A 13,466-nucleotide genomic window follows, 5' to 3' on the forward strand; every position below is an offset into this window, starting at 1 on the left:
ATAGAATACACTGACAAAGTTTGAACATTAAAACCTGGGACACCCTGTATATTAAATGAATATATTAATCACGTGATATTTTAATTTCTTTTCCACCAGCTATCGAACTTTTAATGGAACTTTTTAGGCACGAATCTTAGCAGCCCTAGCAGGATAAGCCATTCTAGCGAATATGTAACAGGCATCGAATTCCACCGAGCCGAGTCTACTAACTGTGCATCTTCGAAAACGAAGAGTTGGCAATTTTGCCTTCTCGAAATTTCTTGGAGCGCGCCTGAAACGAGAACGAATATGCTCGGAACAGACAAAAAAATCCAGCACAATTATCACCGTCTCGACGTTCAGACGAGGCTGATGCGCGGAACCGTCGTTGGCTGGCTCGTGTGGGCCGTGTGTCCGCCTCGTTACATAGTGGCGTGTATGTATTTGGCCCGATTGCCGCGCCAACAAGATTACAGCATTATTTGCCTAATGGTCATAATATTTATATATCGTTCAGCTACAATAGAATGGAACAAAATAAATACATTTTAACATATAGCAAATCAAAATGGTCTTGATTTAAAAAAGAAAAAAAGAGAATCATTTGGAAATTTTATATAGCGAACTTTTTCAATATTTAAATACTGTTTAACTTTTATATAAAATTATATTATTATATTATATATATATACTATTATTAGTATATTTATTATTATTTATTTATTTATTATTATTATTATATATAAGTATAATAATTATTATTATTATTAATATATATTATATATATACATATATATATTATTTTATATAAAATTATTTATATAAAAGTAATGGCGAATACTGCACCACACTTCACTTCGTGAAAATAGCTAAATATATATCTAAGCATTTCTTGACACCTAATTTATTATAGAGTAATATCTAAACATTGATAAACAGGAATAAAGAGACGTTCTGGGGTACAAAATCGCAGCACTTAATTACTTTCGATTTTTTGTTCTATAAAAACCACAGAAGAAAATAAAACAAAAAGCTGTAAAATTACTTTTCATACCTACTATTACATTCTGCATATGTTTTTATCTCCGCTGTAAACGCTACTATTGTTTGTGACATAATGTTACTCTAGATTAGTTGTATATGAGCCGTTTATTTTGAAAGTGGTATAAGTCACTTTGTTTTTAAGTCGATATATTTCAGGGTTTGCGTTTGAACACGTTTAAAAATATGGATGCTAACTTTCGAGAAGATTTACTTGTATTTGTTATCTGAGGATACTGATATTTTTCTCGGTATAAATAATTTCGTATAAACATTAAAAAATCACCACTTTTCATTACGGTAAAGTGACTTAAGCCACTTTCAAAATAAATAGTTCAGAAAAATGACTGACATATATTAATTTTGTCCGACGTATTTTACTGAAGTGATGTTTTGAAAGGACAGTGATTGACTAAAATTGTTGAATAAATTACACATATAATAATAATTTATACCATGAACATATTTAATGTAAAGGTTTGATTCAAGTATTTTTTATTTTAATATTCATAAAATACAAAAATAATTAGTACATTTTGAAACATAAGTATAAGTAATTTATATGAAAATACATCGGTTCAATTTCATTGTCGTCATCGATAGGAGTGATTAAGTCCTCGGAAATCGTGTTTCGTTTCAAATTTTTTAAATAACTGTGGTATATTTGGGGTATATAATTAAGCAAGTCCATCGTGTCTTTGTATTTTGCTGAAGAAACAGGACGAGATCCAGCGTATAACGGATCCATTTCTATTTGTGAATAACGCCTGGGTCTTCCTCCTTTTGGTGACAAATCCAAAGTTAGAAATTCATCTTTTTCATCGAAAGTTAGTTTATAAAACACTTTATAGCCACTTTCGCCATTTTCAAAATAAACGGCTCATATACATACATACATACATTCCAGCTACATAAGAAAAAAGTTCCACTCGTTTTTAGGAAAACGAAAATGATTATAATTTTGGCGCGCCGATTGCGCTAAATACATACATACCCCGCTGTGCGTCATGAATCGAGCCGGTTCGCGCGAAGCTCGTGTGCGAGCGAGCCAGCAGGGAAAATATTGTTTCGGCCGGAAAGAACAATTACGAGCGGAATAAAGTTGAACGAGGCTCGAATAAATTGTCGGCCGTTTGGAGCCGGGGTAGGCAACGTTCCGGAGAGCTGGATGTTTCGTCGAACCGGCTTTTGGCGCATAGATATTCGTAGTGACGTCAATCTTCGTGTATCCTCGAGTATCTGTCCGTCGGATCGCCAATTATTGCTCTATCTGGTCGCGAACGTGGTCCCGTCACGAGCATCGTTGCCGTGCATTCCTCCAAATGTCACGTGACCCCCGCCGGTGACGTCACGGATAAGCATCGAGCAGAGTATAGGGATAGAGGGCAGCAGGGTTGCCAGGGACGCTCTCACGTCTGCGATTGGTCATGTCGTGTCGGTCGACCACCCTGCCCCCCCTACTCCGAATCTGCTGAACTGCTCATCCGTGACGTCGCGGATAGAGTCACGTGACGTTCGAGGGAATGCACGGGCAACGAGTTCTTCTCTCGCACGTGGACTGATCCGTCGAGAGAACTAGTTTGCGATCTACCTGAGTCTCGGGGCCAACCTACGCTCCCTTCTTCGAACGGAGGAAAAAGAATGCTACAAATAGGCTGTACAGGTCACGAATGAAATTCGGGACTGTGGAACAAGCTTCGTGCGAATTTTCGGAAGATCTAGACGCAGCTGTTGAACTTTTCTGATGGTAATTGTTAGATTGCGGATTCGATGCATTTGGGAGAAAAGTAATGTAAAGTTTTGTGAAGACGTGAGAACATTTTTAATAACGTTATTATGCTATTTTCAACTTGCCAAAATTAATGGAAAAAACGAGCTGTTTTTATTTCATTTCTGTAGTGACTGGACGAAACTCCCTTTTTATGTTTATTGTGTATCATGTATCTTTGTAGCTTTATTGCAACAGATGAATATACTTTTTGCTTCATGTGTATGTAGAATGTTTATTAAAAGTTGCTTAACGAAACATATATTTACTAAAAAAAAATTAATTAATATTAATTGTGAAATAATAAAATAAGGTGAAACGAAATACAATTATATTAAATTAAATTAAATTAAAAATAAATTACATTAAAGATACATGTACTATAGATCATCATTTGTAGAACTATATGCTTCTTCAGAATTTTATATATTTTCATACAATATTGATGTCTTTCTTCAAATTGTTGTATCCGTCGAAAAATTCCCTTCATTAAGAACATTAATATTGTTAATTTTCGCATATTTCTCAACAAAAATATATTAATTCGTTGAATTCGCTTTTTTAAATGTCAAGGTTATCCGAAGGTCATGATACCACAGGCCGTTGAATTCGTGGTGTTGGCACGACTTGCAGTAATATGAAGTAAAAAATATGCCATGCCATTCATAAGAATGAAGATGACCTAGATTTTTCGCAACAAAACAGATTTTTCTGAAATTTTTTATACTGTAGTCCGTAACTAATTAAAAAACTGATTAACTTTTGCTCGGAACACGTTTGTCTGTCGGAAGTGATAAAAAAATCATGGCTATAGTTGCGTGGGGCATCCTGTATATGATCTTATTAACACGAAACATTTAATAAAATTGTTATTATATTATATATAATATATTATTAATATATTAACAACCTTTATAAATAACGATATACAACGATACAAATATTACAAATGCTAGACCAAATATTCAATTTGAATCTTTGATATATATTATTATATATTACATATATATTATTATATATAATATATATATTATTATATATTACATATATATTATTATATATAATATATGTATTATTATATATAATATATATATCTGAGGGTGACTTAGGAAAAATTTACTGTATTTAGTAAAAGTCAGTAATATTATTGGACGACATTATCGAACAAAAATGTCTTGCAGTACTAGGATTAAGTTTCAAATTGAATATAATATATATATATATATATATATATATAGTAGCAGATAATTTATGTTATAATAATATTACTGACTTTTACTAAATACAGTAAATTTTTCCTAAGTCACCCTCAGATTGTTCACAAAAACGGACAATTTTGGAAGAGGAGATACGATTACCGATTGCCAACAATTATAAAAACGAGAGCCGCGAGGCTCGAATAATCGTACCCCGTTTTCCTAAATTGTCCATTTCTGTGTACAATCTGAGGGTCAATTGGGGAGAATTTACTGTATGTTCTAAAAGTATAGGATGAATAAAAAAAAAACATTAACTGACATATATGTATAAGTCAACAAAAATTAATACTATCGATACATGCCTAGTACGCGTGTTACCATGTGCAAAATTAAGAAAACAACAGCACTGTAAATAAAAATTTTATGTTCCAGTCGTTTTGAGGTGTGCTTCTTTGAAATCGTTTAGCCGCGTTAATGATTAATAAAAATGAAAATAATTATACCACGCAGTGACACGAATGTTCAATTCGTACAGTTTTTTTTTTTTAATTTTTAGGGCACTTATGGAACGGAACTTTTTATCGCTTTTGGGTTGGAGTTAGCTTTTGGGGCTCTCTTGACCCCTAGCGCGGCGATACGATCGCAATTTTAAGCTTGTGCATGAGAATTATTATGCTACCCTGTCTATTCAAGCTGAAAGATAAGAGAGAATGAGAGAGAATATCACCGAATTGATGCGAAACGTTGATAATATCCCGGTTCTCAAGATTCCAGGACTCAAATGTCGAAGCAGTTGTTAATTCAAAATCGCGATCCAGCAACACAAGTTATTAATAATCTTCGTTCGAATGTTCACAGATCGTTACTACCAGTACCAGCTGGATCAGTCGAGAGGCCAATCGTTGGTCGACGATGGATCAATCGAATTCTCCTACTTGTCCGACGACGAGGATCACGAGCTGGCTAGGGAGCGCCGGGATGTGCAAGATAAGCTAGACACATTGGTACTCCATGACCGATACACTTCGACACCAGTGCCTGCCTTCCAGCAGGCCACCTCGGAACAGCCCAAGTCGCAACCCCAGCAGCAGCAAGAACAACCGGATCAACAACAGTCGAAGCAGCAGCAATTGCAGCAGCCACAACAGCAGTCAGAAGTAGCTGTCGACACTCGAAACACACCGGCGAACGTGTCCTATTCGACGGACACCGGCGAATCCTCAACCGTCTCCTCCGCTTCGACGACAACAAAGGCGAAACAGGAGAACACTAATGTCGTCATCTTCCCGCAGACGGCCGCCAATGCGAATAAGACGTGGGTTAGTATAAAGTTTAGTGCAGGAGGCTGTGAGAATATATAGGATAGCAAGAGCTAGGTCAAGTTTCTGGAGGAAGTCTGTAACAATAGGTAGGAGAAGCTGGAGATGAAATTGGTGAGAATGTCCAATAGGAACTGATAGGAAGAGCTAAGCTATATTTCTGGGCAGAATCTGTGAAAACAGGAGGAGGTGGATATGAAATTGGTGGGAATGTTCAATCAGAACTGATGAGAAGAGATGAGCAATGTTTCTGGGAAGACTATGAAAATAGGGAAATAGCTAGGAAGGAAATTAGTGGGAATGCCCGATCAGATAGGAAGGGCTAAGTAGATACTATGAGAAGTGATAGGAAGAGCTAAGCTATATTTCTGGGCAGAGTCTGTGAAAATAGGAGGAGGTGGATATGAAATTGGTGGGAATGCTCAATCAGAACTGATGAGAAGAGATGAGCAATGTTTCTGGGAAGACTATGAAAATAGGAAAATAGCTAGGAAGGAAATTAGTGGGAATGCCCGATCAGATAGGAAGGGCTAAGTAGATGCTATGAGAAATGATAGGAAGAGCTAAGCTATATTTCTGGGCGGAATCTGTGAAAACAGGAGGAGGTGGATATGAAATTGGTGGGAATGTTCAATCAGAACTGATGAGAAGAGATGAGCAATGTTTCTGGGAAGACTATGAAAATAGGAAAATAGCTAGGAAGGAAATTAGTGGGAATGCCCGATCAGATAGGAAGGGCTAAGTATAGATACTATGAAAAGTGATAGAAAAAGTTAAGCAATGTTTCTGAGGAGATTGTGAGAATAGGTAGGATGAGCTAGGAAGGATAAGAATGTCTAATAAGAACTGATAGAATTGTATAAAATAATCACAAAATAACTGGTAGCGGATGGCATTTTTGGAGAGGAACCTGTAAGAATTGGTGGGAGAAGTTAGAGAAGAAATGATTGGGAATGGTCAATAAGAGAATTGATGCGATGAGCTAGCAAAGTTTTTGGAAGGAACTGAACAAAGTTTATCTCTAAAATCTCTAAAAATGTGTCTCAGAAAGAAGTAAGCAGAACTTGGAAAGAAGTGCAAGAAAAATGATCTAAAAGAGTGATCGACTATCCGAAAATATTCAGTGAATATGGGTAGGAGAAGTCTATGAGACAGGTGGGAGAAGCTAATTGGAGGATTTAGACAAGATTTATTACTAGTTATACTAATTTATACTTATATACTTATACTTATATACTTATATAATATATACTTATTTATTACTAGTTTTACTAATGCTGAGATTTCTATTTTCACCGCAGGTCGGGCAAAACGGGTGGATGAACCTGTCGAAATGGGCAACCGCACCGGAGAGAACACCGACGGAGGCGAACAGAAACTCCGCAAAAGCTGCGACAGAGCCGACCAGCGAGGCTGCGGACGACAAAGACGAGTCCGACAGCAATCTCGGTGACATTTCGATTGAGAAATTCTCGGACCTAACGAACAAGACTCTAACGCAGCATAATATCACGAAAATGGAGTACGACACGCATCAATATTACAACAGCACGTTCACCATCGACGAGGCCGTGGGCAAAAAGTACTGGGTGGACATAGACAATCATCCGGAACTGAAGGTTAATTATCTACTCAGCCAGAGTCATCGCCGAGCTACAGTAAGTTCGCTTTATTAACACACGATGACATAAAATTCATCAATCGGCCGGTCTGCAGCGTTCGTACCAATTACAATGACCTTGAACAACCTGCCAAGAAAAGGATTCGATGAACCGTGCGACGATGAGAACAAGTTTTCGAAAATGATCACAGCTTGTGACTGGAAGATCATTCGATAACCTTGCGACGCTTTTATTATATTATATTATTATTAGTACTATTAACGGCAATATTTGTTGTTTCTGTCTAGACCGTCAAGCTGAAGTTCGACTTCCCATTTTATGGACACAAAGTGCGCAACATTACTATCGCCACCGGCGGCTTCCTGTACACCGGCGAGTATGTTCACAGTTGGCTGGCAGCTACACAGTACATTGCCCCGTTGATGGCGAATTTCGACACGCGTCTGTCGAACGACAGTTTCGTCAAGTACGCTGACAACGGTGAGTCTTCGGCGGCGATTGTGCGGCAGGTGATCGCAAAACAGGTCTAATAAAAATGGCCTGTGACTATCGCAGTCGCGTTTGACACAGGAAACCTCTCGCTCTGGGGGATAAATATAATCGACGACGACGGTCAATTGCAGGAACGGCGTTTACGGTTGAATGGGAGAAGGTGTCCCTCCACGACAAACCGGATGCCGGCGCGTTCACCTTCCAGGTGACTCTGCACCAGAACGGCGACATCGTGTTCGTCTACTCAGTGATCCCTCTGATGGTGAAGAAGATCGAGGACACGGCGCATCCCGTTAAAGTTGGCCTCAGCGACGCTTACATCATGGACAGAATAGCGTTCTGTAAGTATATAGTCTCGGCCTCGAGCTACCGAACCGTGGCTGTCCTTAAACTAATTTCGTTTTCGTCTCTAGTTGTTCGCAGAAAGACCATATACGAGTATCACCGCGTCAACTTCAACCGGCAGGACATCAGGAACTGGACCGTGATCTACCTGAACGCGTTGCCCACCTGTCTGGAAATGGACAACTGCAAGGATTGCTTGACCAAATTGAAAGACTTCGACTGCAAATGGTGCTCGTTGCTGAATCAGTGCAGCACGGGGACGTTCAGGTCGCGGCAGGACTGGCTGTCGAAAGGTTGTGAAACCAGGAAGATCAAGGATGTCGAATATTGTCCCTTAAGGACCAGAGCGTACGAAGAGCACGAAGAAGAGTACAATCATGTCGTGCACATGCACTCCGAGGAGACCGTCACCGTCAGCGAGATGAACGTGGAATTGGCTGGAAATCCAAAATATGTCTTCCAGAAATGTAAATTAAACCTTGAAAATCATTAACAATTTGCCTATAGAATAACAGAGATTTCAATGATTTTATAATATTAGAAAGAAACTTGAAGAAGGAACTTAGTATATATCATGTTAAAAAATTGATTAAGAGATCCGATAGGTTGTATGTTAAAATTATGTAGTGATAGTAGTAGCAGTAGTAGTAGTAGCAGCAGCATTAGTAATAGTAAGTAGTAGTGATAGTAGTGCTAAAAATACAAAACACAAATAAAAAAAATAGCACAACATCTTCATCTGTACATAAGTAAAACGAAACGAGAAAAACAAACTATCTTTTATCAGTTATATTAAGATTGAAGCAATCTGAACAGGACATTACCAAATGAAACTATTCAAACCATACAAACAACAACAACAAATCTTGTTGCTCCTTAATATCTTTGGTGTTTCGGTCCCTATCTTACCTCCTCACTTACCCTCCTTTTCTCAAACCACTTCTGCTCCACACCTTTCCCTTCAATCCTCAGCAATTCACCCAAATTCATAGGTTTCACTTTCTCTTATCGTTTTCTTCCCAGTATCTGTTCATTTTTTCTTCATTTCCACATTTTAATCTTACCATTACTGTTATATTCTTTCCCCTTTTCCCTCCTATTTCAGATATCTCAACCAACTTACTACACTTGCATTCTTGCATCTTGGTGTACACCTCGAGTTCCGTATCGTAGCCATTTTTTACAGCTTTTGTACTTCTACATCCCCTTTCATTAAGATTATCCAAACTTCCCATCGATTTCTTTTTCATTCTTCTCTACCTGTTTCCCGAGTGTCCACCTTTCCCTGTAATATTCTCCTTTATTTATTCCCTATATTATTCATATTTCTCTACTTTCCTCTTTTTCTTCCTTTCAACCAGCATCACTGCACTAAGTTGTTTACTTATTCTTCTCTGATATTTTCCATCACATTTAACCGCCCATCTCCTCGACCTGGTTCTCGGTTGTTGAAATTATGTATATAGATTTATAGATGTATATAGATAATTGTTTGCATACTACTCTGTACGAAATGTTTATTATGTTCGAGAACAATTTCATTAATAAACGCGTAACGATTGGTACGAACACAAATTATGATGCAATGGAAGATACTGGAATTACTAGTTCAATGAACAAGGATCTGTAAAGGCGACGAAAGAAAAAGTCGAATAAAAACGACGCGACGAGTTGACTTGTCTTGTCCATTTAACTGGTTAAGTAACGTGTTCATTTACGTGAACTAGTTTTCCGCATGTTGTCCATAGACTTGAATGGTTCTCGCCTATTAATGAGCATCTCATCTACAGAAAGAAGAAAAGTTACTGAATATTACAAAAATTCATAATTTTATTTCATTGTTTCATTTCTAGCTCGGAACAGCAATATGAACATGGGAGTTTCTGGAATAATTGGAATCCTGATGGTGGTCGGTCTGGGCGTAGGTTTAGTGGGCTGGGCTGCATACGCTTATCGCAATCCTCACAGTGCGTCCGGGCAGATGTTAATTAGGGTAAGGATTCGACACATTTGTAAACGTGTTTATGAACGCAATATGCATCAAAAAGTTTTGACGAGTTTATATTCTAACTTTCGTGTTTGCTTGTTTGTTGTGCAGTATCGACCAAGCCAGTGGAGTTGGCGAAGAGGTGAGGCACGTTACACGGCGGCAACAATTCACATGTGATCGGACGTTGCCCCGTAAAACGCAGTCAACAGCTAGTAAAGAACTGTCGGACCAAATTTCCTACTAAATGTGAAACTGTACCAAGTTTTTACGCACGAGACCGTTTGTCCGTAATGATGCGACCGTCGCACCGTTGATTGCCATATCAGAACACGTGAAATCTGTTTTGCCGACGTTAAAGGAACAAGCATTCTCAGCTTGTCGCATTGTTTCCGAATGAATGGCATTTGAATCGCTGACGACGAGCTCTTCTAGAACAGAAACAGGAACAAAACTTTTCTAAAATCTAAAATGTTGGTGTTTCATTGTTCTTAATGTTGCGCTAAACTCGTTCATCCTGATTATTTTTGACGACGGTGAAACGACCATCCGTACCGTTTTCGTTTTAAACGATCTACGAGATTAATGTGTTTATTTTGTTTCAATTACTCTTCATATTATTGAACGTCTCACAGGGACCTCTGTTTACAATGGTCTCTTGTTCGTTCGAATGAAATTATTTCTTTATTCTTTTCGATTCATCGTAGTGAACAAATTTCCGTTACATGATTTTTTCGAAATACAGTAATGCCTCCCTAAATGACGTAATTTTGGTCTGCCATGAACGACGCCGTGATATTGTCACGGCCCTGTAATTTATCGATATTCTCGCTACGCCGACACTAAGGCGACACTATACTATACGCGACACGGCTCCTTTGACTCGAATTCCCGGAAGACAACTCATAATACAATGATACAACTTTTCTGAATGTTAACATTTCAAAACTGATTTTTTTTACGAAAAAAAACAAACGAACCGAGCCATGTCTGTTCCTACTGTCGTCGAACGTAGGTTCGAATAGCATAACTTTACTGATTGATATTTTCTTTCGAACGACATACATGATATTTCATACATTAAGAATCAGTTTTTTTAAATGCTTTTTTCGCAAATAAAATAAGTCACTTGCTACGTATAATTAAGTATGGTCTAAAGCATGTCATGTTTGGTATCATTTTAATTGGAGAAATCTAATCAATGTATTAAAAAAATTTTCATATATAAAAAATTAGAAATAAAAGAGTTTAAGTTATCGTTTTTATTCTAACATTACAATGTATTCATAGTAATGTACACCGGCATGCTGGCCGCTATCTTTCCAGATAGTTTCGTTCGAGTTTCGTTCTATCTTTCTCTCGCACACACACGAGTTGTGTCGGCAACTATAAAAGCGAGTCGCGAGTTCAAAGAATCGCGACTTCGATTCTTAAACCGACTGGTTACAATTCCAACCCGGCGACAGTTAGGGAGAAATCACTGTACCGTCCTCGAATTCGTGATAATATGAACGTTATCTGGACCGATTCCGGCGTTTTAATATTATTGCACGAAAACATGCATTCGAGAGAGTCGCGCAAGCAAGCAGTCATATAGTATGTTTAAGGTAGGATACAAGCTATCCAGGGAAGGCAAATGTGACTTTAACGTATTAAGTAGAGATACGATTACGGATAAGTACTAATTAAGATAAATCCGAAGTGAATTATACACCGAAAAATTGTTGAAATATGACATGGAATCGTCGAAAAATGCAAGATAAAATAAGAAAAGAGTGCGAAGAACATTATTAAATTGCTTATTGTCTAGACATTTGTGTGTAACGAGAAGTGCATAGATCGTTTTGTCCCGAGAACGAAATTAATCAGGTTGTACAGTTTACGCGATTCATCCTATAAAGACGAAAGCGTGAAAGCGAACTCAGAACATTCTCTGTCGGATAGAGGTTGCCCGCGAAAATACCAAACTGATCTCCGCAACACATACTTTCTCGTAAGATTTTTTCCTGAGGTCGTTGCGTTCACGAGCAACAACGAGCAACAACGAGACATGCTTCAAGAGCGAACGATAAAACGAAAAATGGAAAAAAATAACGACGAAAGGAGACCGACCGGTATTATTTTTGTTGACTTCACGGAGAGACGTTCGCAACGTTTCCTTGTGTGGTAATGAGCCGTTCGCGTCGTCGAGAAACGAGCGAGGAACCCCTTTGCTCGGAGTATCGGGAGCGTTTTTGTGATTTTAGTATCATGTGGTATATCTTGTTATTGTTTAAGAATTCTTTTTTATCGTTATATGCACCGCAGTAATTGTTTATATATATATATTTATATACGAGATATAAATATATATAAACGCCGCGACATGAGAGAGCAATGTGTTAAAGAAATCAACAAATCGAGTTGATGAGTAATCATCGAACAACCAAGTTCCGATCTAGCCTGTCTCGAAGCTACGGTTCATTTAATACGCGAGAACGAAATTGCGGGAGAGACTCGTGGATTTTTGGAAAAACATGCGATTCTATCGAATATAATATGGAGCGTCTATTGCAACACATCGATGCGTTTGTGAACTGTAGTTTCGTTTTATGCATTTAAGCAAATTTATAAATAATTATATATATAAATATATATATACATAAATATACAGATATATTTTACGACAAATTTTTCAAAACACGAGCACCTTACATTGTAACATGCATGAGAAAAGGCAACAATGGAAAACTCATATGTATCGATAACATTAGGTCACCAATGTATATAGTAGTGCATTAAAGCAATATAATTTTTATGTAATTGTAAGTATAATTAATGTCTTACAAAAAAGGTGCCTTCGATCGACTTTTTGATCCGTTTTATCGGCGATAGAATATATTGGGTAAATATTTTCTACCGAATGTCTGAGAAAAACTTTCAAATGTATAAAATCGGTAAATTGTAAGCTATAGGAGAGATCCTCTGTCTACTGTGAACAGCGACGATTACAAGTATCAGACGATCCTTAGTGTAATATGTATTTGTATGGCAGCGAATTTTTATATTTGTAACGATGTAGAATCGAACGATTCTTCGAACCATATTGAAGAACATCGTCTCCGTACCATGAAATTATCTAGGGAGAAGGAAACAATTATAAACACCACGGTTAATCTTTCTTACATAATTGTGTACGATTTTAACTCATAGTTTGTGATAATAAATATTACAATTATTACAATAGAAGTTGATTTTATTTTATGTTCACTCTGGTTTTATAACTTCGAAACTTACATTTCTTTCGCATTATCTCCTGGAGCTTCGTTCATCATTTTTCTATCGCAGTCATCGTTACCAATATTTAACATATTTAAGCTTCTTACTTAGCGAGAATTGAGTATACTGTATACTTCATTTGTGTTATGGTAGCTTTTATGATTTCTCTAAGTCTGTGACACAGACGTTGCATCCTATAGACTTTTCTATCGCATAATTGTTTAATATAAGTATTTACAATAGAAGATTTTTTATAGCTTAGAGTCAGAGTTCATTGTAATACTTAATCGAAACGTTCCAAGAACCGAACCATTTCGTAAATTAATTAATGGAACAATATTTTAACACAGTAAATAAACGATATTTTAATAATCATTATTGCAGGCTATAAAATTATATCCAGTAGTAATTATTTTTTTAGCAATCGAAGTTTTAAATTTCATTTATTATATT

General features: G+C 37.1%; 1 protein-coding gene across 1 annotated transcript in view; it reads left to right on the plus strand.

Moving 5' to 3' along the window:
- The window catches only part of l(1)G0289 (plexin domain containing lethal (1) G0289), a 99,757-nt gene extending 86,774 nt beyond the window's left edge, over nucleotides 1-12,983 (plus strand). Inside the window, exons 2-8 of the mRNA XM_033479408.2 lie at nucleotides 4,849-5,309; nucleotides 6,611-6,967; nucleotides 7,219-7,411; nucleotides 7,555-7,764; nucleotides 7,837-8,235; nucleotides 9,622-9,761; nucleotides 9,867-12,983. Coding sequence (XP_033335299.1) covers nucleotides 4,849-5,309; nucleotides 6,611-6,967; nucleotides 7,219-7,411; nucleotides 7,555-7,764; nucleotides 7,837-8,235; nucleotides 9,622-9,761; nucleotides 9,867-9,935 — 1,829 coding nt within the window. The 3' untranslated portion in view covers nucleotides 9,936-12,983. The remainder of the gene's footprint in view (nucleotides 1-4,848; nucleotides 5,310-6,610; nucleotides 6,968-7,218; nucleotides 7,412-7,554; nucleotides 7,765-7,836; nucleotides 8,236-9,621; nucleotides 9,762-9,866) is intronic.
- Nucleotides 12,984-13,466: the final 483 nt, after the last annotated feature.

The sequence above is a fragment of the Megalopta genalis genome, chromosome 14 (genome assembly GCF_051020955.1).
Source record: "Megalopta genalis isolate 19385.01 chromosome 14, iyMegGena1_principal, whole genome shotgun sequence".
NCBI classification, from domain to species: domain Eukaryota; kingdom Metazoa; phylum Arthropoda; class Insecta; order Hymenoptera; family Halictidae; genus Megalopta; species Megalopta genalis.